General features: G+C 41.1%; 4 protein-coding genes across 4 annotated transcripts; all 4 read left to right on the forward strand.

Moving 5' to 3' along the window:
• Window positions 1–5,620: 5,620 nt before the first annotated feature.
• tmsb2 (thymosin beta 2) lies at window positions 5,621–7,458 on the forward strand. The gene is made up of 3 exons (XM_041944400.1): window positions 5,621–5,734; window positions 6,837–6,941; window positions 7,177–7,458. Exons 2-3 carry the CDS (start codon window positions 6,842–6,844, stop codon window positions 7,212–7,214), a joined length of 138 nt encoding a protein of 45 aa, XP_041800334.1. The 5' UTR covers window positions 5,621–5,734; window positions 6,837–6,841; the 3' UTR covers window positions 7,215–7,458.
• A 3,395-nt stretch (window positions 7,459–10,853) lies between these two features.
• On the forward strand, window positions 10,854–12,891 carry LOC121611699 (protein Wnt-8a-like). Its single transcript, XM_041944364.1, has 6 exons — window positions 10,854–10,924; window positions 11,035–11,068; window positions 11,215–11,353; window positions 11,711–11,836; window positions 11,956–12,098; window positions 12,325–12,891. Exons 1-6 carry the CDS (start codon window positions 10,854–10,856, stop codon window positions 12,889–12,891), a joined length of 1,080 nt encoding a protein of 359 aa, XP_041800298.1.
• A 613-nt stretch (window positions 12,892–13,504) lies between these two features.
• Window positions 13,505–15,425, forward strand: LOC121611750 (protein Wnt-8-like). The gene is made up of 6 exons (XM_041944432.1): window positions 13,505–13,572; window positions 13,663–13,696; window positions 13,790–13,919; window positions 14,353–14,478; window positions 14,635–14,777; window positions 14,868–15,425. The coding sequence occupies exons 1-6, from the start codon at window positions 13,505–13,507 to the stop codon at window positions 15,423–15,425; spliced, it is 1,059 nt and encodes a 352-aa protein (XP_041800366.1).
• Window positions 15,426–25,179: 9,754 nt separating this feature from the next.
• On the forward strand, window positions 25,180–27,523 carry foxi3b (forkhead box I3b). Its single transcript, XM_041944166.1, has 2 exons — window positions 25,180–25,989; window positions 26,219–27,523. The coding sequence occupies exons 1-2, from the start codon at window positions 25,389–25,391 to the stop codon at window positions 26,794–26,796; spliced, it is 1,179 nt and encodes a 392-aa protein (XP_041800100.1). The 5' UTR covers window positions 25,180–25,388; the 3' UTR covers window positions 26,797–27,523.
• Window positions 27,524–27,977: the final 454 nt, after the last annotated feature.

Genomic DNA, 27,977 nt, shown 5'->3' on the forward strand with positions numbered 1-27,977 from the left:
TTAGGAATACTGGTCCTGTTCTTTAAAATCATATCACAATTCCAAAACCTGATCAGAAGAGCAGGAAAAACAATTGGCATGCTGATCCATCCTCTCTCCAGGAGATATTTGAGTGAGGAGGCAGTGCTTTAGCTTAGACCCAAACCACATCCTTCGCAAAGAGTATGAACTGTTGCGTTACAGCTTTTATTGGGGTGAATGTGCTATATCTTGGTGTAGAGTATATGTGCAATATTTTGATGTCGGGCATCTGCGCAATATTTTGGTCTAGGGCATCAAGCTACATTATTGGTGTATATGTGGATCTGGGTGTCATACTATAGTTTGATGCACACTAGATCACTACATTTTCCTGATGCCCAAGACAAATTTCTCCCACGGGAGACAATAAAGGCTACACAAACTCTGAAGCTGTAAGTAAAAACTAATAGTCTTGATTTACAAGTGTGCATCTCTAACCATTATTAATGCCCATACACACAGCAGGTAAGAAATCCATACAGGGGATATAAAGCTGTGTTACTGCAACAACATTTAGTAACTAATTGATTTCTTAATTGCAAGCAATGAACAACTTTCCAACACACTCAATTTTGTATTCCTTAAGGCAAGAGATCATTTCAAAATCCTTCCTGCTTTTAGTTTTAAGAAATGAGTAAATTTGTTTTTGTTGTCACTCATTTGTTCATTTTATTACCAATGCATGGATTTAAAGGATTTATCATTTCCTTAATCCAGCCAAGCCTTCAGTTGTGTGCGTGCTTAATGTATTGCATTTGTCCCTGAGAGAAAGTAGAGGAATCACAAGAGGAGATGAGGGAGGGATGCTCAAAGAGAGAAGATGCATGGAGGATATTTACTTTGATCTGTTAAGCTTTGCAAACAAAGCTTAAGCTCAACCTAAAAGTATAGCTGTTTCAAGAAGAATTATGTTATACACACACACACAAACAACACCAACAACACCATGAACACACACCAACTATGATGGACATCAAATTCAAAGATGGCCATTACTCCCTGACACTTGATAAGGTGCATTACAAATTTGTTCTGTGTTTATAGCAGCGCTCCAATCTTCCATCTACCTCTTCCTCTCTCTTGGTTACTCATCCCTCATCTCTGTCTCCATCTCCTCAGCCCCTTTCCGCTATGTTCCTTCTTCTCTTTTCATCTCTGTCACTGTCCTCCAGCTGGTTAGGTGAGATAACTTCTCTACGCCAAGATACCCTCACCTCATTGGCCAGGTGATGGAACACAGGGCACCGATCAAATACTGCATCATTAGTCGTGGAGATCATGAGCTGAGACAGTGCGTTTATCTGGTCTTACTGATCATGCACTGTCCTAATCCATCCTACACATCCCACAAGTCTTCAGAAACCGACTCCAGTCTGGTGTGTCTATGCAATAGCTCCATTTTGTTTAAACACCTAATTCCCCTTTGAATGCAGAGTGATCAGATTTGTTTGAGAGATAACACAGAACTCTTACAATGACTGACAAAGTAAAAAGATTATTTTAGTCTTTGCATATCTGAGTTCCTTCATTCTGTTGGTTTAAAGATAATAAAAGTGCCTGGCAGGATTTAATTTGGTTGGTAATTACACTTCATTCAGTGACAACACTTAAAATAATCTCCCACCACCCTGAATGATGAAAAATAACTTAACCTGTGTGCCAATGTGCATCTGTATGTGTGCAAGTGTCTGTGTCTATTCACGTTTACATTTGATGTGTTGTAGATTGCAGCCATTGCTTTACCTGGAAAACAGCTGTGGCTGGATAACACATGAACCAGACCATAAGAAAAAAGGCTGAAAAATAGTAGAAAGGTGAGAGTGGTTTGTTAATTGTAATGAAACAAGACAAGAAGCAAGAGTTTACAGCCATGTTAGATTGTCTGTGAGGCTGTACTTACAGAGGTGCTAAGCTAAATGCTACTGTCAGCATGTGAATATACCCACAATGACAACACTAACATGATGACACTTAGCAGGTATCATGTTTACCAAGTTCAGCATCATAATTTAGCATGTTAGCATGCTGACAATTGCTCTTAACATCAAAGTCAACCAAATTTTGATTGCATGGTGGTGTTAGAGGGAAAGTTAGAGAATCACCAAAATTACGACACTTCATCCTAAGGGGGCCAATTGTTGTTTGGACATTTCACAAAGGAAAAAACCAGTGTGAACCTTGCGGTGGCACTAGAGGAGCAGCCAGGGGTTTACCAAAGTCATTAGGATTTATCCTCTGGGCACCATAAATACTGGTACAAGATTTTATGACAGTTGTTATTGAGATTTTTCAATTTAGGCCAAAGTAGTGGATCAGAGAGAACAACACTGTCATCCATACTGCCACGCTGCTAGCACGGCTAAGAACATGAGGGGAAAAATAGTGTAACATAAAATGGACCATATTAAAAAATAAATAAATAAATAAAAATAATAATTAATTAATAAACCTAGGTAACCAGTATCTATGCCAAACTGGCTCTGTACAGTAAATACAGATGAAACAGACTGCAGCCAAATTTGATGTTAACTTATCTAGTCACTTTTTTACATAAAGAATGAGGTCCATCCTCACCTACACTTAAACCTAACCAACACAACAAATAAGCACAAAATAAAAGGTCTGCTATTAACAACACAACATTCCAACAAATCATGCAGCTTCATGAGACTGAATGTTGCTTTACATGAAGCTTCACTGATGAATTGCCAATAGTTTCTGGAACGTCCTCTTCCATTCATTTGAATCATCTCCTGTTGTCTTTTAGTGTCATGCTAAAGCACCAAGCTAACCGGCCTGAAACTAATGCTCACTATTAACACAAATATGGAAGAAACTGTGTGAAGACTTTTTTAATCACATTGGTAACATTTGGATTCAAACTGTTACAAGCTGTTATGCTGGATGTGCTGAGGGAAGAGTGCGCCCTGGTGGCCCCTCATTGGCAGTTAATCTGAGTGCAACTCAGTGCCTGAAAAAACACTTAAATAGTCCTGTGCTGCCATCCTGTGTTTACACCATATGTGAGCATAATTATTTACTGTGTGCTAGACTTATAGACTATATATTTTGAATATTGTTTAAAAAAAGTAGATTAAAATGTAATATCTATAATATCCATGTTCCATGTCCATGTTCAGAAACATCTTAAACTACACGGTGCTGCCATCTTCTGACTCCTACTATACACAACCTCAAAGTGTGTTCAACGCTGACACCATCATTCATCTAAACGTTGACACACAACACAGAGACAGTCTTGATCCCAGAAAAGGTTTACAACTCTAATACCATCCACCAGCACCAGTGGTCTGTCTGACTGCTCTGACAGGTCATTTGGCTGCTACATCTGACCTTTGTCAGCATGCACCTTGTCTCCAAGCTTCAAATATGATAACATTTCAAACAGAAAGGTTAATAGGAGGGCTTGGGCAAATTTAGAGAAGGTCAAAGATCCTCCAGCACCCCGACCCACCACACACACACACACACACACACACACACTATTACAAAGAAACAAACAGCTCAATACAAACATTCATGTCAAAGGCTGAATGAGTAAGTGATTTGAAGAGCACTGTTATATAATTAGCTCCACAGTGTCATCAGATAGGTTAGTCTGGATTACTGGGTGTTGTGTTCATGTCATGGGAAAGTGTAACATGGCTGCATGTTATCATTCATTTTGTTTAAATGTGTTCCACACTTCAGCCAGCAGGTGGTACTGCCATCTACGTACAGAGCAATCGGGGGTATTGATGACCTCACTGTAAGCCAATAAAACCCAAAGTCATAAGGTAATATGATGTCACACATTAACACAGGGCTTACCAGAAACTACCATGCAGCCACTTGCTTGGCTCACTGTATCATTTCAAGGGCTGATGTCATGTTGACTCATGGTCACCATACTATTCTGAGGCTGTCCACAGCAGGCTGTAACTGTACCTCTTGGAAGATAAAAGAGGAAAGACCAGCAGGTTTCATGATGTCAGCAAAGGGTTGTGAGCTTGACACATCATGGCTTTATTGGACCCTGATGTAATCAAGAGCTGCTTGATCAGTCTCATAATAAAGGATGTGACAAATAATGTTAAAACCACACATACAGGTATGTCAATACCAGCTCTGATGCACACCATAACCAGCTTAAAATTATGGAAAGTGAGATGCTAGTGTAATGTAATTTGGTAGTGAGAAAAAGTTATCTGCAGTGCACATAAGAAATCTACCGTGTAGGGTTACAACTAGGGATTATTTTTATTATCATTTAAACCTGCTGATTATTTTCTTGAGTCATGAATTAGTCTATAAAATTTCAGAGAATAGTGAAAAAAATGCCCATTTCCCAGGTGACATCTTCAAAGTCCTTGTGTTGTCTGAACAGTTCAAAATTCAAAGATGGACAGTTTACTATCTACTAAGAAAAACAGCAAATATTCCATTTGAGTTACTTTCAAAAATGAATTAAAGGATGAACTGAAACAACTCTAGTTGTTTGGGATCAGTCATGTCATCACGAATGAATTTGTTGTGTTTGCCACTGACATACAGTATGTAATAATTTTACTGAACAGTTTTGCTTTGCATTTTCATGTCGAGATTTGTGTATTTGTATAAAGGCCCTTGTAAGGATGGTCACTGCAAACAAGCTTAGGCTATAAATGCTGTGGTATGTGGCACTGGCCCATGATGTATATTTGTCCCTGTAAAAATAACATAAAAATAAAAAGAGGGTTTTTCTACAGTACTTTGACTAAGTGCAAGAATGGTTATGAACTGTCATACTTTATTTCTATAACTACCCCTGACTTTGACACAATTTCAGCAAGTAATAACTATTATAGAGGTACTATAGAAGAACAGTCACAGTACGTATAAATTCCCATAGACTATGATTAGACACTTTGAGTTTGATGGTGGTTTTATTTCATCATTGTATTTTGGCCTGTTTTGTATATATTTTCTTGTCAAGCTTTGTCTATTGTATGAAAGGCCCATCTAAGGACGCGCATTGATAACCAGCATAGGCTATAACTACTGTGGTATGTGGCACTGCTCCATGTCATATACTTGCCCCTCTAAAAATATACATTACATCCAAAATAAGTAAATGAAAATATGTCCCTGCAGTATAAAAATAAACATGTCATTACATGATTGAGTGCAGCTTTTAAATACTCATAACTTTGACACATTCCCTGCATGCATAGAAAAATTAGAGGTAAAGAAGTGGTGGCAGTACATGTAAATTCTTATCCAGACCATTAACATTAGCTATGGGAGTAGAAAAAATCCTCTTTCCACAATCTCATGCAGTGTGTGCCTGACCTACTCTCAAAACGCTGCATAATACAGCCTGTAACAACAGTATATTGCCTAAATAATTTATCATAATCAATCTCAGATGAGATTAACAGCACAGCTGTTTCCTATCAGTGGTTGGTTTCCTCTAGTCTTTTCCCTCGAGAACATTAATATTGATGACAGAGAGGAAGGCTGACCAAGCTCACAGTCATTCTCTCTCCACTGTCTCTTTCTCTCTCTCTCCCCCTCCCTCCCTCTTATACCCACACCCTGGATGCAGGCAGGGGTGCACAGACCGGCAGATTCGCTCAGCTTCCGCATCGCTCTCCCTTCTCCGTCTCTGTGTCTCTATCCCTCTCTACTCTCGCTGCTGGTGGATTTTAGCCCACTGCTGTGTGGAACACCGGTAAGAACGGATCATCTCTACTTCACTGTGTTCCTTATGTCTGTGCTGGTGTGTCTTTTTCTGCTTGTGTTTTACTAGAGTCAAACAAAGGACTGGGGTGTGGCTGGATGAGGAGAAGCTGACTGCTGAAGGCAGCTGTGAAATGATGTGAAAGAGGGATGTTGAGGATGATGATGGTGGTGATGAGAAGGGAACAATAGAGCATATGTTTGAATAATTAGGTTTACTGAATAATTGAAAAAGGTGAGATTATGACTGCTGCTGTTAATATCAAGTGTTGGCAGGATTGGATATAGACACCATTCGCAGCTGAGGGTAAATGATTCGGAAATGATTCAACGTGCCTCATTTCAAGAAATGGGAATATTAAAATTTCTGGCCATGTGCCCAGCATGTCTATGTCTATTTCAAACCGTTTCTATTAGGCCCCATTCAAATTCGGACCACTGAGAGTAATTTTACAGTAGCTTGGATTGCAAATGACTGGCTGCAGGCTAGTTGCCTGTCACATTTCCACAGCATTCTCTGACAGACCAGTGGTTCAAACAGGCATGACTGGGCCAGACTGCAAAACAGATTAGTCAGACCTGAGGCTAGGTGAGGAATATGACTGCAGTGGAGCCTGTGGAGCCTAGATCCACGAGGCTGCAGGGGTGGATGCAGAGAGAGAGAGAGACAGAGAGAGAGGATGTGGAGGGAGAGAACAAAGACCTCAGCCTCGGAGAGGGAAAAGAAGAGACAAAGGAAAGAACAGACAGCTGAGTATAAATAGGCACATGCTAGCTACATAGGCATTTTGGAGAGAATATCGAGACAGAGCATGTGTAGGAGGCAGCCACCACTCACAGGCATGCATGTGGACGTGTCTGAGCAGCACATGTCAAAGCCACTCCCTTTATTTGCTGTCCGTTTTTTCAACTGTCAGACAAAGCCATTAAGATTTTGCACTGCTTTTGTGAGGACTCGTCGAACATTGCTCATATAGAATCTATTTTATACAATATACGTGCAAAATCTATTATGTTATGTTGCAGTATCAATATAATGGCTGACAGGAAAGGTCAAACCTGTGTGCTCAGGTGTTTTTTCTCATCTTTCACAGCCAAAATGTCTGACAAGCCTGACATGACTGAGATTGCCCGTTTCGACAAGACAAAGCTGAAGAAGACAGAGACAAAAGAAAAAAACCCTCTGCCCACCAAAGAGAGTAGGTATCCTTCGTGGCATGACAGTGCTGATGTCTTGATCCCCCCCGCAACAATTTTCTTGTCAGTCACTACTCATCACTTCCAGTGCTGCCAAAAGACGACATGTTCAGCAAGCAGATCAGCAAAAAACAAACTGCCGCAACATCAGCACAACATTGATATACAGCATGTGTCTCATATATTCACTAAACACAAGCTTGCTGACCTAAACTATCTCCTTCTTTTCTCCCATAGCCATTGAGCAAGAGAGGAAAGGCGATGCCACACCTTGACTTCTGAGCACATGAAGAAAAGAAGCTGAGATGCCACAGCAAAAAGCACTTTCTTTTGATTATCACAGTATTTCAATCTCTTACTTTGTCTTCAGATAAGGGTGCTCTTGAGCTCCCTGGGGTGCCATAAGGGTATATGGCATCCTCACATGGGGGCTCTCTTACCACTCGGGTGGAAAAACTTATGCCTGGGTGCCTGTCTTGCACTGTTAGCCTATTGCTAACATGTCTCCTATATTGCCAAACTGGGGAGTGGTGTAGTGATGTAGCACAGAGAAATAGGCAGGCACCCAGGCTAGGGGGAGGTGGGGGGTTGTCTACAGACATGGGAGTAATCGGAGTCTAATCATGTGGGATGTTTTCTTAATAAACTTTTTACTTTTCTTTATGAAATAAATATGAAGACGTGGAACCAGTCAGACCTATGCACGCTGCTGTCTCCTTTATGTCAATGCACTAATTTCAGACTCTTATACGTAAACTCATGAGGCATGGACTGGTCATGCACGACCATGGAATAATGGTACATTAAAAATGCACATACACTTACAGTAATTACACAAGTTTCCTAAACAAACATGTTAAATATGAACAACAAAACTGTGAAATAATTGAATCAGTTGTTAAAACTCAACTCTTTAATGTGAGAAATTGTTTCATCCCCTCTTTTTAATTGGCTCAATAAGGTGGCTAGCCTACCAATGTCTCAATCAATCAATGTTTGGCTTGTGAGTGTTTTACTTAGAGCTAAAATGATCAGTTGGACAGCAAATGTACTGTTCTGTTCATTCTTAAAACCCTTTAAATGACTACATCATTTTTTAAGCAATAAATACTTATAATAATGGTAAATGTTTCAATGATTCACACTTCTCAGATGTGAGTATTTTCAATTTTTTTAATATCCTTCTTTGGCTTTCGAGTTTCAGTTGGACAAGAGAGGCCATTTCAAGACCTCATCTTTGGCTGGGAAATTGTGATGGGTAATTTTCACTATCCTTTGATATTTCATTGACCGAAGGCATAACTGTTGAAAAAATAATGTAGAAAATAATTGGCAGATTAATGGGTAATGAAACTCGTCATTAGTTGCAGTATTATTCAGTAAATATTAACTGCAACATCTCTGTTGTAATTTCAAGACACACTATTTTCTGAAGTAGGATACTAAGATAGTGTTGTGGATTTCTCTCTTGTTGCTGAAGCTGAGTGTGCTAGTGGCTGGAGGAATGTGATTGGATGAAAGGGGAGGGGGCTTGGCAACAACAGCACTGTCATAACAAGTGACAAAATATTGAAAGCAACACTGCACATATAGCACTATGAAATAAAAACAGATGTTGAACAGAGGGGCATTTTGGAAAAAGAAAATACTATCATTACATACAATTAAGAATAACGTTTAAGACACAATGCTGAAATAAGGACTGGAGTTGTAATTTATCAGACTATTTCAGTAGTCTTACTTTTCAGATTTTTTAACTGCATTGCTGATGAGATAGCTTCTTAAAGGCCTATCATGTACTTATTACAGGTTATTCTTTAATTCTAACATAGCAGTCTACCACAATGGCCATTTACTGCCCAACATCGCCGCCTGACTGATGTCTCTGGCTGGCGTCACCAGTCCTGCCACCTTTGCTCGGCCTGTCAAGCCCGTCACCTCCTGAGCCTTTACTGCTCGATTTCTCTCACCTTACACTGCCCTAAATCAACTGTCAGGGCTCCCTGGTCGACATAATGTGTCTGAAATGTCTGTTAGAACCGTTTAATTAATGCGCATTTTCACTTCATGTTATTTTAAGCACTTAACTTAACACTTAATTCTAAGCATTAAGGTCCTGACCCCGCCGTTTCCTTTCCTGTGAACTGTGAGGATGAGCTGGAATACACATAATCCGAACTTGCATTAAAAAAAGAAACAAAAAACATAGTAAATAAGATGCACTGAAATTATCATGAATGCGTTTAGTTCGAATTTTCATAATGAACAAATTTATGATTAATTTCTTTAAGTGACACTCAGCAACCCACGTGATGTAGTTTCGATGTTTATGAGACATCTAGCACCCGTGCTGAAACACGCCCATTCTGATAGACTGCTATTGTTTGCGGGTTATTAACTCATTAAATTCCCTAAAGGAGCCTTCGGTCAAGGACGAATTATGAAACCTCTCAGATTGATTTTTAATCACTCTGCATCATTCCCTGCCAGGTGTTGAGGGGCTCTAGGTTTCAGTCATACTGCAGAATGAAAGTGGGCGATATCTAATTAGTAGGGATTATCCTCACCTTCACCTCTCCGCTGTTGAGCGGAGGACCTCGCCCAGCCGTCCGTCTATTGTGCGCCGCGCTGAGTGAATTGTTGTTTTAAGGGATTTTGAGTAGCTTAAAGGGGATTGACAAATGTAAGCGATTTGATTTGAAAAAAAACTGTAATGTTAATCACTAACTCGGTAACTTCTCTCACATCAAATCACAGCAGAAGCATATAAAGACAGAAACTGGCATGATGACTGTTGATCGCAGAGATTATGGAGGCTAAATCAAGGAAGATAATCAGCAGAATTAACGTGAGGCGACCAAGATCATCCCAGATTCCTATAATGAATGATCAATATAAATTTAATCTATATTTAGGCTTGGCAAAAAGTCTACCGGTGAAAAACATACATGGAACAAGATAAGTGCCTGTACAATACCCACCCTCACAATTTAACATACATTAAAGATCATATTTGTTTATACTCCTATAAATTCCAGACTGTTTTCACACCATGTTGTTTCCCGGGGAAACATCTATTATCCTATTATCACGACGATGCCAATGTCGACGATGTGTGAGGCATTATTTACATGACTATATACATCAGCTCCTGAAAGACTTTATGGCTTTGTTGTCACTGTCTTTCCCACTGGGACGTTGGTGTCATTTCCCAAAATGTTTCCAACTACACATTAAGCCTCACGACGGTTCTGTATATCCTCAATGTAGGACTTTAATTTAAGAATAGGAAGGCTATTTGATGTCTTTTGTAGCAAAAAGTTCTGCTGTTCTGTTAAAGTGACGTTTCTGTTTCACGTTTAACAATAAATCACTATAATATTTCCATATTAATATAATAGTCTTACTGGATATGCGTCAAGTACTCCGTGTTTTGCGCATAATAATGTTCGCCTATTTGTCTCCTGGGAACATTTCAATATTCTCAACTTTACTTCTATCTTAATAAACGTGGAATTTAATGATTATTCTAGTTTTATTTAACAAAGTTTTGTCACACTTGTAATGTTCACATATGCATTCGCTGGATTTGCTTCAGCTGGGAACAGTGCAGAGGGATTAAAGCCTGGGAACGACAGGTGAATGAATGCGGAGCTGTTAAACTGTCTGCGTCACGTCTTTGAAGTGCACTTATGCACCGACGGCTCCTATTTGTCTACAGGACTCGGCAATCAGTGTCGTCGTTGACGCATTTTCACAGTGAACCGTTACCTGCGGGACAAATCTGTCAAAGAGGCAAGACCATATAAATATCATCAGCGTGGGGTCTGGCTACTACTTCAGTTGCCTGTCTCTGTCGTGGCACTCACATCTGGGATAAGAACTTAACGGCCTCGGTTGGGAATACAGCTGCTATGGGACCTTTAAATCTGCTTTCAGCCATGGTTTTGGCCATGTGCTGTGATGTCCAGTTTGCATCAGCTTGGTATGTCGCAAACTTTTGGAGGAATTAATTTTACAAAATAAAACTCATGTGTGTTTGCTGGTGGTATAGTGACAATGATTTAACGCAGCTGCCTTCTTTTCTTTCTCCAGGACGGTGAATAATTTCCTCATGACTGGACCAAAGGTAAATCTATCTGGGCACATATTATGCGTAAAACCTCTTCTGAGGTATCACAACCAAATATATTAGCTGATTTTGCAATGAATTAATTTATTTTCCTGTTGTGTATATGTAATAAAGACTAACATTGCCCTTGTCTCCCTCCCAAGGCTTTTCTGACCTATGCCAGCAGTGTGCAGATGGGCGCACAGAGTGGAATACATGAGTGTAAACACCAGTTTGCGTGGGAAAGGTGGAACTGCCCAGAGAACACGCTGCTGTTATCCACACACAACGGCCTTCGTAGTGGTAAGAACTTTGTATCCATCTTCTGGATCATCTGGATCAAATGCATGACATGCAGTGGGTGGTGTGGTGGTGAGCTCAAGTCCGGCAAAGTTTGGTGAAGCACTCTTGCTCAAAGTAATCCTTCAGCGCAGATGCAATGCGCTCTCACCGCCGTGGATAAGGGACGCAAACAAACGTGACTTAGAAGCACGTTTATAAAACACACAACGTGCCCAACATTATTAACTTTTAGTATCAAGCCATGGTTTTACGCACGGTTTACGCACAGTATTTGAGAGCTGCAACTGTACATTTATCGCGCCAAATTAAATTGCAAAGTGTAACACGGTGGTTTGCTTTCTTTGTCACTTATTGTAGCCACAAGGGAGACGTCTTTTGTCCATGCCATAAGCGCTGCCGGAGTGATGTACACGCTCACCAAGAACTGCAGTATGGGAGACTTTGACAACTGTGGCTGCGACGACTCCAGAATTGGACAGACAGGTACGAATACCCTATGCATGGTCTGTTTACAATTAGACTAAGTGAAAAATCTCAAAGTGGGATTTATTTCTTCGAATTGAGTAACAGTGTGTATTTTTTTTTTTTTTTTCAATCTGAAGGTGGCAGAGGATGGATCTGGGGAGGTTGTAGTGACAATGTGGCGTTTGGAGAGAAGATCTCCAAACAGTTTGTGGACGCGCTCGAAGGTGGGCAGGATTCGCGCGCAGCAGTCAACCTACATAACAACGAGGCAGGCAGACTGGTAAGATACTATTTCATTATGACTGGAGTTATTCAAATTTTTAAAAATCACCTTTTATAGGCTATGCTCTCAAATTCAGACATCTATTGATGACCTAGGTCCGGGAAGGAAAATCGATGTGTTATGCCTTTTGTCAGTGGCATTTACGCATATGTTCAAATCCAAGAAGACAGTGGAGCAAGTTTAATGATTATATTTTCTACTAACATTCTCACTCTCTTGGCAGGCAATCAAAGCAACCATGAGGAGAGCCTGTAAGTGTCACGGAGTGTCTGGGAGCTGCAGCATCCAAACCTGCTGGATGCAGCTGGCCGACTTCAGAGAGGTGGGTAACTACCTGAAGATGAAGTACGAACATGCAAAGAAACTGGAGATGGACAAGAAGCCTGCGAGGGTTGGGAACAGCGCAGACAACAGAGGAGCCATCGCGCACACTTTTCGGAGCATCGCTCGCACGGAGCTCATTTACCTGGAGGATTCCCCGGATTACTGTGTCAAGAACCAGAGCCTGGAATTTCAGGGCACAGCGGGGCGGGAGTGTCTGAAGGGTGACAAGAACATGTCCCTGTGGGAAAGAAAGAGCTGCCGCAGGCTGTGCTATGAATGCGGCCTCAGAGTGGTGGAGAAGCGCATTGAGGTAGTCAGCAGCTGCAACTGCAAATTTCACTGGTGCTGCACAGTTAAGTGTGACAAATGCACACAGGTCGTTACCAAATATTACTGTGCACGTAAGGAAGGCGGGAGAAAGCCACATAATAAAACGAAGCGGAGGCACCGTGCGCGCCGGCACTGACTGAGCCAGAATCCTCATCACTTGTCATGAAATGAATCATAATGGACATCAATAAGCATAATTCCGTATCACAAAGATGCTATTTTTATTGTTGTAATTTCTACTATTACATCACCTGAATCATTTTAATGCACTTTATCTTAGGGATTTGATTCTTTACATAAATCAAATTGTTTTTTTAAGGACCAAGCTCTCCACGCAGGCTCACTCATTTACGTTTAGGAGAACACTGGTCTTATTTGTTAAGTTTGTCTTCTGTGAAGTCTGAAAAAAAGTCTAAGAATTTATATGTATTATTACTTACTTTTACTTTATCTAATAAATATTTTTTCTACTAAATGCACGACTCAGTCTGATTTGTCAGTAGCAAAATTACGTTATTTGTATATTGGTGTCCTGGTGTCATACAGCCTGAGGGAAGAAAATAAACTGTCGCCTGATGCCACCCTTTGAAGTGTGCATATAGGCGTTTCCTGAACCCTCAACCAATCAGCTTTCTCGGACGCCGGGGACAAAGAACAAGAGATCCATTTGTTCCTCATCCAAATAAAAGAGAAAGTTGCAGCACACGGGGCACAATAACTAGATCTCTACTTTGAGAACCACGGTGTAGATGAAAATGGTGCATTCATTATTTTGGCTCCTGCCTCTTTTATACAAAATGTGTCCAGGACATGCTTGGTAAGATCTACACTGTTTACCTGTATCTTTTCGGTATGAGTAGACTTAAGACATATTGACCTCATTCTTGATCCTTTATCTTCTTCTCAGGGTGGCGAGTAACTTTCTAATGACAGGACCCAAGGTAAATAGAAAATACTTGATTGCTGGGATTGCCCCGACAAGTTTCGTTTCAAAATGTGAAATACACCAAAATATGACACTGCCTCTCCTGCAGGCCTATCTCACCTACGCAAGAAATGTGCAGGTTGGTGCACAGAGTGGAGTTGAGGAGTGTAAACGCCAGTTTGCGTGGGATAGATGGAACTGTCCCGACAGCGCAACTCAGCTCAAAGGACTAAGACGCGGTACGTTGGCCTTTTTAAATACAAATCTTTCATTGAGTTCAGGTTCACAAATGACAAAGGAAAAACACATCTATGCGCAAAATGAGTAAAGAATATGACATTGCTACAATGAGTTGCACGGGGATCATGCTCCGGAATGGACACGCTAAAAAATTGTATATGGGTCAACTATTAAATACGAATGGAGGCTCACCAGCTACATACTTATATTAACATACATGACTGTATTGTCATGCTGTCCAGTCAGACCAGGACAGAATCCCATGTGAACTCTGCAATTTTAAGGCACAGTTGCAGCCTTTTCCACATATTTCTTTTTAAATATTCACTGATCACTTTGAATTTTGAAGGTAGTAGTATGTAGTGAATGTTAGAAATGCCTTTGCCCTACATGAGATATTAAACGTATTTGCTCATTTCCTCTCACTGACAGCCACCAGGGAAACTTCTTTCGTCCATGCAATCAGTGCAGCCGGGGTCATGTACACTCTAACCAGGAACTGTAGTCTGGGAGACCTGGACAACTGCGGCTGTGATGTCTCCAAGAACGGAAAAATTGGTGAGGTCCTCTTAAAAAAATATATAAATAAAAATACGTTTAATTAAACGTGTATATATAAAACATTAAACGTATATTTGATCTTTTGGCATTTAGGGTTATGACATGGCCTTTCTTTAGTTGGTAATCTGATTTTTTGTAATATCTTGTGTGCAGGCGGTCGTGGCTGGTTGTGGGGTGGCTGTAGTGATAATGTGGATTTCGGAGAGAGAATTTCCAAACAGTACGTGGATGCGCAGGAGACGGGTCAGGACTCCAGGGCTGCGGTCAACCTGCACAACAACGCGGCTGGGCGGCTGGTAAGTACGGTTCGCACCACACGCATGTATATGACATGTCACACAGTTTTAAGTCGTTGGCAGTAATGAACTTTGTCTGGTTTCCATCAGGCTGTGAGGGCAACTATGAAGCGCATCTGTAGATGTCATGGCATGTCTGAGAGCTGTAGTGTCCAAACCTGCTGGACACAGCTGTCAGATTTCAGAGAAATCGGCAACTATTTGAAGATCAAGCACAGTCAAGCCCAAAAACTGGACGTCGACAAAAAGCGCATGCGGGCTGGCAACAGCGCGGACAACCGCGGTGCCATTGTGGACGCGTTCGGCAGCATCGCCCAGACAGAGCTCATCTACATGGAGGACTCCCCGGACTACTGCAGGAAGAACGCCAGCTTAGGGCTGTACGGTACCGAGGGCCGGGAGTGCGTGCAACACGGAGAGGGGTTAACCCAGTGGGAGAGGCGCAGCTGCCGCAGGTTGTGTCATGAATGCGGCCTGAGGGTGGAAGAGAGACGCACGGAGGTCGTGAGCAGCTGCAACTGCAAATTCCACTGGTGCTGCACGGTGAACTGTGATGACTGCTCTCAGGTTATCGTCAAACATGTGTGCGCCAGGAGGGAAGGGGCTGATGGGCACGGCTTTAGACGGAGATACCGTGGACCCAAGTGAAAAAAAAGAAAAAAGAAAAAAGGATCTATGGATCTGTTACCGGTCTAGATCACAATTAAGTCTGTTAAAAAAAGAGTTAAAAATCTGTTTGCACTTTTCATTCCTTGACATGTCTTTTTACGTCTGCCTGTATAAATACTATTACTATCTATTTATGAATATCGTGTTTTGTTTAATTAAAAGTTAAAATAAAGACTTCTTCAATAAACGTTTGATTATTTCACTTCATAAATAAGGCTCATTGGATTTTATAACACGGCACACAAATGTCTGTTCGAATAAGAATGGACTGAATACACTTAACAGAGGATTACATGGATAACATGGGGCAGTTCGCACCAAACCGAGGTGTTGATCCAGAGTTGATCCACTTTGATGCCAACGTGTACTGATTTTCATTCAAAGGGCAGTGAGGCTTTGAAAGACAAATTAGGGAAGTACTTCCACCGCCAGAAGTTAGGTATTTGGCCTGTTAATCCGGGACACCGCAGCCTATCCTAGTCTTTGTCACATCCCACAGACAATGCAAATGTATCACACATCAAAGCCTGTGAGGGGGGACGCGCTGACAGACTGTACTTCTCCTTACTGTTTCTCAGCAAAGTGGGCCAAATTTGGGTCCAGATATTACAAAGTAAATCCAGTGAGGATTTCAAGAGACGAGTCTCACATTCCTCCTTGGATGCAAGTTAATTTCTAATCTTATAATTTGCAAGTAATTAGGTCTAAGGGGAGCTCTGTCCCCGCCCACTGGCCTATCTGTGTCTAAAGAGCCATTCATTTGCCTCCTTTTTTCCTCTACCCCCTGTATCTCCTAAAATCTTCCTCTCAGCTGGACGTGTCATAAATCTGCCACTGTCTCAACTAAATGAGTGATGGCATGGATATTACCTTCATAAGGGGGTGCATGCCTGGGGGAGAGGGGGTGGGAGTCTAACAGAAAGGGGGCTGGTAACAAGGCTGTTTCATTATCTTTATATACCAGTTAGAAGCAGTAAATAAGATGATTAAGTGAGAAATTACAACATGGATTATCATTACAGCAGATCAACTGGTGCCACATAAGATCTCAAAGAAATCTGGTAACATTACTGCCAATGGAGTCCACCTTTTCCATTTGAGCCAACACTGCTTGTTATTTAAAATTGGACATATTAGGCCATGGGTGCTGATAACAGAAATCCAAACTGCTTTAGAAACACTTAAATACTTTAACAATGCACAACTACCTATAAATGAATAGCATATGGATAAATGTCCTTTTTAGGACAAAATGGGTTTCTGGCACTGTCTGACAAGAATGGAAAGAAAAGCTGAGAAAGCTGAGAAAGAATCACACAGAGTAACGATACTCTTCCAGACGATAACACTCCCTCCCATCCTTCCCATTTGTCTGCTCGCTCGTGGGGATGTCCTGTATTTCCCATGATGTCCTGCTGTGTGCTAATGAAGGTTTAGCCCCACTGGAAGCCTCCTCAATCCGCCCCCTATCTCTGCCCTCCACTGAGTACATTATTGGTTCCATATTGGTCCCATATGATGCTGCTGCTTGGTTGTGCACTACAAGTGACATCACCAACACGTTTTTTTCATTTGTGTCTGCCGATGACCCCTCTTTTCCTTAAAAAGTGTAATTTCTAGAGAGAGGATCAGTTATTTATCCTGCAAGAGTATTTCAGGCCTCCTCCACAGCAGCAGTTTGATGATGTCTTTCCTGGGGAGTATGTTTCCCAATGAGGACAGGGGAGGAAAATGGGGGTGTTATCTCCCACAAGGACCCCCCAGGAGGACTCATGTATTCACCCAGACTTGCCTGGGGGTCTTGGGGGATCTGAGTGTGATTGATCATCCCTTCTCTCTGCTGCCTTCCTCTCTCACCTGGGTGTGAGATACCGAGAGGCCTGACACAGGACAGGCTGCAGCTGGAATACAAGATCTGATACAACCTCCAACAATGTCAAGTCATGAATGAGAATCAAAAGCATCCATTAGACAGCACAAATAAATATCTCTAAGCAGCAGCATTAATTTGTGCATGCAAAGAAAATTACTGTTATTATAAAGTGTATATCGACATTTGTCTTGAGCAATTATTTTAGATTTAACCATATTTTAAGAAATCTCTCATGAAGACGAAGGTCATCTTCAGTCAAGACACGCAAGTTAACAAACTAAAATGATGACTACCATCTGTAGCTACATGTCTGCGGTGGTGTCTGTAGTTGTGAGAAAGGAAATCAAAAGCTTCTATGTTTAGAGATAGATATGCTCAGCAGTCCATGCATGTACTAATAATACATGTGTCAAGTCCTTTAAAACCACTGAAACTGTCTACTCTAGTCTTTTACACAAGACGACACACCACAAGTATGCTTCTTTTAAAGGGGAGAGAGAGCAAAGGTTTTGTGAGTACACTGCAAAACACACACAGCCTGCTGTCATTAAATCCATTTTCTAGTGGACGTGATACTTACAAGAGACAAGCATGAGTTTAAACAATATTCCTTCTAAAATGGAGGTGATGGGATGGACTCCCCAAAGTCTGGCTCACTACATGAGGAAGGTGAGTATCAAAAGGGTATCTTCAAAGTTCATTTAAATCTAATGTGACATGTTAAAACTGTTTATCTTAAAAGGGTGTACAATATACATGAGGCTTATTAAATAATTGTTTGAGTGATGCAACCAACAATTCAGCGATCACCCAGTAAGAATATATTCACGTCATTTTCAGTTTTTGTTCTGTGTTATTCTTGGCAGGAATTTCATGCTGTGTATTTCCAAATACTAAACCTAAAGAGTAAAGAATGATGACTGGACTACTTTGTTGTTTTCAAATAATTATAGAAGTCCAAACACACATTAAAATATAATTTGCCTGTTGTAAAAGTGTGTGACATCTTTTCAGCTTAAGTTATCAGGCTGCGAGAAAGTAGTGATGAAGGGCAGCATAACTGGAGCACAGTTCATGGTACGTGTTTCTAAATCTCTGGAGACCTTTACACTTACTTACAATTCTGAAATACTGTGAGCAATTGATTTTGTACTTTACATTAATAATAAATCTACATCATCTAGCAAATGACCGAGTGTGACCTTCAAGTGTTCCCCAGCCTTTATATCTCGTGAGTCTGAACAAAAATATATCTCTTTCTTTGACACCAAACAGCTTTCTAACCAACATATAGATAAACAGTGACTGTCTCTTATGACATAAAGGTTCATTGTGGCCATGTATGCACGTCAAGACACAAGAGCGTATATCTTGTTCTCTGACGCCATATAATCTGCATTAGGCTATAGCAGATAGTGGTAGTTTGGGCCACAACTACAAGTAACTATGCAGAGTAGTACTGCAGTACTGAATATATTAGTAATGTGTTGCTAATGTTTTGGTCTTGTATCTCTATAGAATAATTACTAAGATACAAAGTGATATCAACAAGGGGGAGCAGAAGAGGGCGTTTGGTCATAAGTAAGAAAACAGATTTTATTTGCAACTTCTACTGAATGTGTAACTGCAACTGAACAATGCATCACTTTCAGATTTTTTTATTTATTTTTTATTTTTTTTGCAGATCAAAGGCACAAAAGTATCCAAAACAAGGTAAAGAACAGTTGGGTTTAAGTTTGCCACTAACATCATTAAGCTATCTTTCCTCAGGCCTAATACTGTTCTTTTGACGGTTTATTTTCCTGCAGTATTTGTAGAGAAGGAAGAAGTTTGGAACTCAGATGAGTTCGTAAGTAAAAAGCTAAAAGTTACTTTGTTTGAAATTTGAAAACTTTGAAACAGACCTGAGGGTCAATGTAAACTATAAAATGTGACAATGTGACTTAGTATGTAGCATATAACAGAAGGAACAGTTCACAAAACTGCATTCTGTGATGTCAGTTGAACTCACTGCTTGTGTCTGGGCTGTGGTCAGGACAATGATAGTGACTATGATGATCCAGACCAAGAGGAGGGGGACGACGGCTACATCGCTGCTCTGACTGAGACACAAACAGATGAGAAACAAGACAGTGATGAAACAAATGAGGACGACTACGACCTGCATTACCATACAGATACAATGAAGCCACCTAGAGTCCTGAGAGGAGCTGAACTTCAGGACAGTCACCACAGAGGTAATACAAGGCAGCCTGACAACAGTGCTGCACAGAAGGATATGCATATGTGAAAAAATATCAGTGTATCTGCTGCTTTTCATTTTAAACGCTTTGAAAGTGAAATTGGTGTTCATGTTCCCTGCTGGCCATATTTTAAAAAATGTGTGTACATGTGTGTAGATCCTGTTCCGTCCCCTGCGGAAAGGAATTCAAAACCTCCCCTTCCCCATCTACCAAGAATGAACCAAGCCCCTTCTACACCTTTCAAAGCACCAGGTGACTGTACATTGAATGACTCCACAGCCATCTGGTTTATTGGTGAGGATGTTCATGATCTAAACCTTGTGTAAAACATGTCTTTCCACTCCTAACAACAGCCAGCCAAGCCAATCTGCATATTGACAGGAGCAAAAAGCCTGGACAATCTGGCACATCCCAAGAAGACTCAACAAAATCAAGTATGTGCTACATATTATGTAGTGTTTGCAGTGGTTGTAACAGTTGAACAGGAAAGAGTTGTAATCCTGCCACAACATGAAACATTTCTATTTGACACTATTCATCCATGTCCACAAGAGGGCAGTGCTGTCAAAGCTCCTGGCTCATCCTCCAGCAAGATCCGTCACTCAAGAACCCCCAAATCTGCAGACTTGTCCAACAGGTGGGCAAACCTGAACAATTTCTGAGTCTAGCAAGCTCTTAGCTCTGGGTAATGCAATTATTAAAGTATTTTCAATACTCCATTTCATCCCTCCGCTCCCAGAGCAAGTACATTCATTCCAACTCCTCCAGTGCCAACACATCCTGCTATGGTTAAGGATTCAACACCAGGACCAAGAGGGGTGAGAATCAAAAGTGGAATCACAATTAAGTCAAGACTACCATGTGTACTGTGTGCACATGGCATTAAGGATGAACTATTCTGTGCAATTACACACTTTTGAGTACTTTCACGAGAAAAACAGTAGATGGCGATGTTGTTAAGAGAAAACAAAGAAAAACATTTTGGTTACTGCAAAATAGAAATGAGAAGATAGAGTTGTTTATTTCGCCCTTACTATGGACATTTTTTCTTTTGGTGCATCCAGGGTTTGGATCCAAGCTGGTATGGAGGAAATGTGAGCAGAAATCGAGCTGAAGCTGCTCTCAGAGAGGTGAACAAGGTCAGGTGGTGCTTCTCACAGTCTTCAATGTCCTCATTCTGCAGCAGACGCACACACACACACACACACACACACACACACACACACACACACACATATATATACTATGCAACTGAAATTTCACAGGATTTCATTTGAAATGGTAAACTGTCTGAGCCTGTGCACATGTGGTTTTGTCCACATTTGTGTCTTTAGGATGGGGCATTTATGGTGAGGGACAGCTCAAAAGGCTTGGTTGGGCACCCCTACACCCTGATGCTGCTGAAACAAGACAAGGTGTATAACATCAAGATCTGTAACAAAGGAAACTCCTACATCCTCGGTACTGGTCTCAACAACACCAAGGTAAATTGAAAATGATGACACCGTTATCTGCAATGTTCAAGTGAGAGGGAAAAGTCAGTGTGTTGACTCAAAGTAAACTGAAACATTCACATCTTGTGGCACGCCTCGGGGAGCACTTGATGCTGACTTGTGCTGCACTGCGTCATTACGTCCCTGTCATCTTTTTTGTTTGCTGCTGTGCTGTAGTATTTCCCTGGGGTGAAGGAGATGATTACCCATCATACACAAACCCCACTGCTGCTCATTGATGCCACAGACCAGAACTCTGGAGCGCAGAACCAGTGTTGCCTGCTGCACCCTGCAGGACTGTGACCAACACCGACACCAAGCTTAATGTGGGTGCTTGCTGTGCGTGTCTCTGTACGCTAACTTATGGCTTGTTCAGAAGCTTTTTAGGGACATCCTAATAAATGTCACCAATTTCACAAAGAATCGTTGTTATGTAATTCAGGTTTTAAGTAACTTGTATTTTTTTGTAAACAGAATGATAGAAATACAGTGATTTTTACATGGCTAAAAGTTTGTATCATTAAACTACTTTTTCCAGACACACAGCATTACCTCTCTTCTTTCCACCTCAGTTTCAAGTCATGCTGGGGGGCTGCTGCTGCTTCAGTGCTTTCAGAAACGCCAACTTGTCTGGGTGGCCAACGGAAACAATCAGATCACATTGCCTCAGCTGGGTTTGCACTGCAGACAGAAAACAAATTCCTTGTTTCACAACTGCCTCAGGTCAACACAGTTGTAGGATGTCCAAAAGTCACATCTCATAATATGTGAGGTTCCACACCAAGGATGATAGTACTTGACAGGAAATTACCTGAATGATAAACACAAAAGTATACATTGCAGCAGAACCCGTACTCAGTATGTACCTGGCACAAAGATACATTAATCAAACAGATGTATATTGCACTAATTGCATAAATTAACTTGAACAGTAATTCTACACATTAATTCTAACCAGGTTTTGAACATTTTTTGTCCACCCTGCAAAATGTACAAAATAAAACTTACACAAAAGAGTTTTTAGGCAAACTAAATTCTAATTTTTAAGTGTGGTGGTTGATGGACACTATTGTTCCCCAATGTAATGCACAGAAAAACTAAACTCTTTTTTGTTTTAATAGTTTTTCAAATTAGAAACCTGTAACAGCTCTAAATAAAGTCTGATCTAATAAAGAAGGTTCATTTCTTAAACACATCCCAAAACAACACATCATAAAACAAGAGGGACACACCATCAACTGTCACAGTCATTTGTCACATTCATTTGCGATTATCACAAAACTCTGATATTAGTTTCAAGGCTTTGAGCTATTAAAGTAAGGCAATAGTTACAATCTAGTAAGACAACACACAGATTTGACTGCCTCTTTACCCACAACTGTTCCCTCTGGCATAAAAGAAGTGGCAACAGCATGCCTCACATCAAATGGCTGATGGAAAACCACGTGCGGGAAATCCTTCAGTTACTCCTGTCTACCCATCAGCAGAGTCAGATCTGACAGACATCATGTAGCATCACGTACTGTAACTCTGCACCACTGACATCTACAAGTAAGGCTACGTTGCACAGCAGTTGGTGTACATAATCCACTTTTTGCTATCTCATTTCAGATCTAGTACAACAGTTACATCATGTGCTTTGCATATTTGCAAATCCAGCAGCAAGGTTGTCTTACTGGCATAATTGATGCCTACTGACATTTTGAAGGTGTAAAGGGAGTGGATGGGGATAAACAGTCATATTGTACACACATGCCAATTGATCCATGCAGTAAGACAAGGAGTCCAGCCCTTTCAGTATGCTCTCCAGGTCAATGCAGGCAGCAGAGGTAGCTTGTTCTGTGCTCTTCTCTGTGTTTTCCATCTGGAAAGTTTTTACATAAGAAAAAAACAGACTAAATTAACTACACTATATCCGTTATACACAAATTCTACCAAACCTGAAATTCAATTCCGAATGCTGGTGTAACATTTCAACTCAAAGTTAAACATAAAATGACATTAGTACAATACAAAATTGTGTGCCAGACATGCAAATCTGTCTATTAAAAAAAACGACAACAATCCAGTTTTCTTTTCCTTTTTATTTTTCTCTCAATTTAACAAGCTAAACAGACTTTAGTTGCTACAAAACAAACAACTTGCAGGCCATCAACTAACAGCAGTCAAAGAGCTGTACATTACTGCATGAAACATCTGGTTTTAAAGTGAAGACAGCAGAAGTAAATCCAAATACCTTTTTCCACATATCAAAAATTATTCTGTAGCAATTGCAATATTAGTTTGGTTTACAGCTGCTTTGACAAACTATTCCCTTTAAACTCAGTGCAGTGGCCTTATGAACTCAAAACTCTGATAATTAGATTATATCATATCGAAGTCACTGTTGTGACAGTACGATCAGGACATTTGTTCATCTCTGGCTCCTGTTCTCGGTCTCTTAAGACGGCAGCGCTGCATCTATGAAAGGCTTCGTCCAGTTCCCGCATCGAGGCCCCCAGCTCAGGACAGGTCCGCAGTGCCACCATATCATAAGCCATCCAAGTCAGCTGTACTACATGTAGACACAACACGAGGATGAAATTGGAGCTGGTTATCAGACAGGTGTCCCCGGATACTGTAGTATGACATTAAGCCTGCCAAAACCCATGCTAACGGTACAATGTAATAAGATGAAGTTAGCTACATACCTGATATATTTTCAACGTTTTCTATCATTCTCTCCAAATCCTTGTTGAGCTCCAACATGTCGTCGTTGTTGTTCGGCGGAAGCTCGGGAAGCAAAGACGAATCGGCCATCTAACAAATACAAACCGGCATGGCTCCTATGAGCTGCTACTCATTTCTCCGCAAAAGAAACTAACTTCAGCCGCCACTAACACGCAGTTCCTCTCGTCAATTTGTCCAGGCAGCAACAGTAAAGGTTAGCTAGTTAGCTTACCACGGCTAACGTTAGCAAGGTCATTCTGGACAGTTAGCATGGTAGCTCCTTGTAAAATTAAGATTCTGAATGATTATCACTTGGCAAGACGGACAGAGGTATCTATTAACACGAGCGGTAATTTTAAGCAGCAGTTTATGGAGTTAGGTGGTATTATTTTATTAAGAAGAAGCAAAACTTACGATAGATAGCTTGTCCTCCGCAGTTGGTTTTTGAAAAAAAAAAAATTCTCGCGTTAATGTAAAATAAAAAAAAACAACGCAACGGTCAGCCTCAGTTTAAAAAGAGATGATGCTACTTCTTCCGGTTTTCAGGAATATTTTCACACCGTTATTCTATAAACTCACTGAATGATAACCTGCTACTGTCTGTACAGCAGGCAAGAGTTTTTAAACATTATTATCAAAAATGATAATTTGAGGTATCAGAACAAAAACTGGAAGAATATCAGGTGAAGTCCAATGCAGTTACAGAGACTTGAATTAGCTAAGTAATATCAAAATGCTATATATTCCGAATTAAACTATATAGGTCACTGTCTATTGTAATGCTGTTAATGGCCTGTTGTTCATAGTACTGCTGTAAGTACTTCACTACTTCTATGATATTTCGACTGCTAAGGCAATAATGTCTTTTTCCTCATTGTAATTATTACTCTTTATTTAAAACTTCGGCTTGTAAGTGTGGCCCATGCTTTTAAGAAAATATTAGTGTCATGATACATTAATGTACCATTAAATATAAGGCTAGAAACATTAGCCAGGGTGTTCATAAATGTTTTCTCTGTTGTTAGTGTAGGAGAAGGTTATTCATCCTCATGATCACCCTAAGTTGTCTATGCAGGCGTAGCATGCTGAAAGAAAAAACCTAAAACAAAATGTATAATTTAAATAGGTCAAACAATATTTCATTGTGTTTAATTTTGTATCATAATCAAAAAAAGTACATATGACTACACTCAATTAATGTTGGAATAGCAGCTTGAGTGGAAAATTATTTAATTGAGGGTGAACAACAAAACCCCTGGAGGAACTGAAGTAGCTGACAGCAGGAAAAAAAAAACAGAGAAAGCAGGAACAGACAGCTCACCTGAGAAAACAACCAATCAAACGAGACAGGGGGCGTTTCCAGGGAAACAGATAAAGCAGGTGGGACAGGTGACATCTTGACATAAAGCAAGGGCAAACAGACAAGAAAGGGTTAGAGAAGAATAGCCTACAACTTGGAAGCCATCATTTGGATCAGCTCACATTCAAATACCTGCAAAGGTCTGAACAAGAGAAGGACTTTACTGAGCAGGACAAAATCGCTGCACGAAGACTTGAGCATAGAAAGGACAACTAAAGGCAAAAGGTTAAGAGGAGACCCTGGGAGGTGAGAAGAAATCAGAAAATGTCTTCATTTGAGGCCCAGGGCCAGTCTCCCCCTCGGTGTGGACCACAGTTCCCCAGCCTTGGCCAGGAGCCCCCTGAGCTCAGCATGTACAGTGACTGTTACTACCCTCCACCCTCACTGCCGAGTCCTCAGCGCACCACACCGACATCCTACGACCTGAGCGACTACACCACCTCCTCCCCAAACCCTTACCTCTGGTTCAACGGCTCCAGCATCAACACACCGCCATACCTGGCTACTACCGGCCCACCTGGCAACCCCGGCCCTCCCTTTGTTCCTCAGCACTACGGCATGCAGAGGCCTTACTTGGGTCCTGCTGGAACTGGGGGTCCAGGAGGGGAGCTGAGCTGGTTCTCTCTCCCCTCACAAGAAGACCTGATGAAACTGGTCAGACCACCTTACTCCTACTCTGCCCTCATCGCCATGGCTATCCACGGTGCACCAGACAGGAGACTGACCTTGAGTCAGATTTACCAGTACGTCGCTGACAACTTCCCCTTCTACAACAAGAGTAAAGCAGGCTGGCAGAATTCCATCAGACACAACCTGTCACTCAACGACTGCTTCAAAAAAGTGCCAAGAGACGAAGATGATCCAGGTAATATTTTAAAATCCACATATCAGTTTTTTGCTGTTTTTGGCTGTTTGATATAGCTCTCTAACAAAGAAAGACTGAAATGATTAATTCCCTTTATTTACAATTTCATTGTATTGCTTTGTGAATATTTTGCAGTCTTTTCCTGGTATGATGGATATTGTAAAAGCTGTTATTCAAATGTTTTCAAATATAAATTGAACCTCACCAACTCAACATTGTTATGTCACAGGTAAGGGCAACTACTGGACACTTGACCCAAACTGTGAAAAGATGTTTGACAATGGGAACTTCCGACGCAAAAGGAAGAGGAAGTCCGATTCCCCCTCCGGTGGTGATGGCGGTTCAGGGGCTCCAGAGGCAGGTGACAGCGAGAGAGGCAGCCCTAAACACTCTGGCAACCCTGCCCTTAACATTTCTCCCACAGCAGACAGGATCCCCTCCCCTTCATCATCCGGTCCAGCACCTTGTCTGAGCAGCTTCTTATCCGAGATGTCTGGAGTGACCACTGGAGCAGCCAACGAGGTGGGAGGCGATGGGTTAAGCAGGCCACTGCAGATCAACCTTCCTTTAGATGGGCCTCATAGACCCACACAACCTGGAAGCTTTAGTAGCTACTCCCCCAACTCAGGTGGCCCAGAGTGGGTACCACAAGTGCCAGGTCCCCCTGTGCTCTCCTCTTCACCCACCCACTCTTCTCTAGGCTACACAAGCCCCATCCTCAGCCAGTATAGTGGGTCCAGCGGGCATTTCTACCCCACACTGGGCTCGACAGGAATCATCTACCATCGTGAGGGCACCGAGGTTTAATAAGACAATAAGGGGGGAGTTTGACTTGAAAAGACTCACTTGACAGGAAATATCACCTGTCTGGTCACTTTTGTTAAAGAGATGTTCTGTTGTTAAAGATAGTAGACACACAGACACAAACACACAAAGTATATTTGCGCTGACTGAGACAGTTGAGATCACTATAGCGTGTGACAGCAGAGTAAAAAGGCTTTGATTCCCACAGGAACAGCTTAGTCAGCCGCAATGGACGACGAGTGTCACTCCCTGAAACCGCAGTCAGCCTCACTATCAGATCCTCAGTCAGCTTTTATTCTACCTAAAGCTAGTCTCTATCAGATCTGACTCATTATTAACAGAACCCAGATCTGATCTGCTGACATCAGACCATTCCACACCACGCTATGTGTGATTCTTTGATGGTATCACCCATACAACGCTCAGACAGCACATTTAGAGGTGTAGTTAAATTACACCATTGTCTGCTGTGTGTGTAGACACTGCTCTAAAAGAATAAAAGGTATAACATGTTTTTCTAGTTCTAATTCTCAACAATCTAATGGACTTACAGTCTTGGACAAGAAGTTGAAATTGTTCTTTGTAAATGTGTCAAAGTGTTATGTAATGTTATACATTTATATTGTTGGTTTGTTGGTACTGTTATTGTACAAATTGGATTCCTAATGTATGGTACATATATGCTATGTATGTTGTGTTTTTGATATGAATAAATGGTTTCAGAGTTCTACATTTGCATTTTTCAGTTTATTTTTATGAATTACAATGAACAGTTATTGATAGATTAATTATTAGCAGTCTGAATTCTCTCAAACACCAAATCCCCTTCCAAAAAAAAAAAAACACAGAAAGAGAAAGCAAGACAGTAAGCACTTACTGACAGAAAACAGTCCTGTCAGAAAAGCGATGACCAGTAGTGTAGAACCTGCATGTCAGTGTAACCTGATCCTGATCTCTGTGTGATGGATAGTTAACTGCTTCTCCTAAACGGTGAAAATCCACATTCCCATGCAGTCTCTCCTTGCTACACTAAACACAGAATTGCCTCTCTGTCACACCATTTATACACAGATACTGCTGACTGGATGCAAGCAGCTTTATTATGGGAGAGGGGCCAACTGTAAAAAGCCATAAAGATGTTGAAGCATGAATTAAATGCTATTAAATGCTTTATTTATAAAACG

Source organism: Chelmon rostratus, chromosome 9, assembly GCF_017976325.1.
Source record: "Chelmon rostratus isolate fCheRos1 chromosome 9, fCheRos1.pri, whole genome shotgun sequence".
NCBI classification, from domain to species: Eukaryota; Metazoa; Chordata; class Actinopteri; order Chaetodontiformes; family Chaetodontidae; genus Chelmon; species Chelmon rostratus.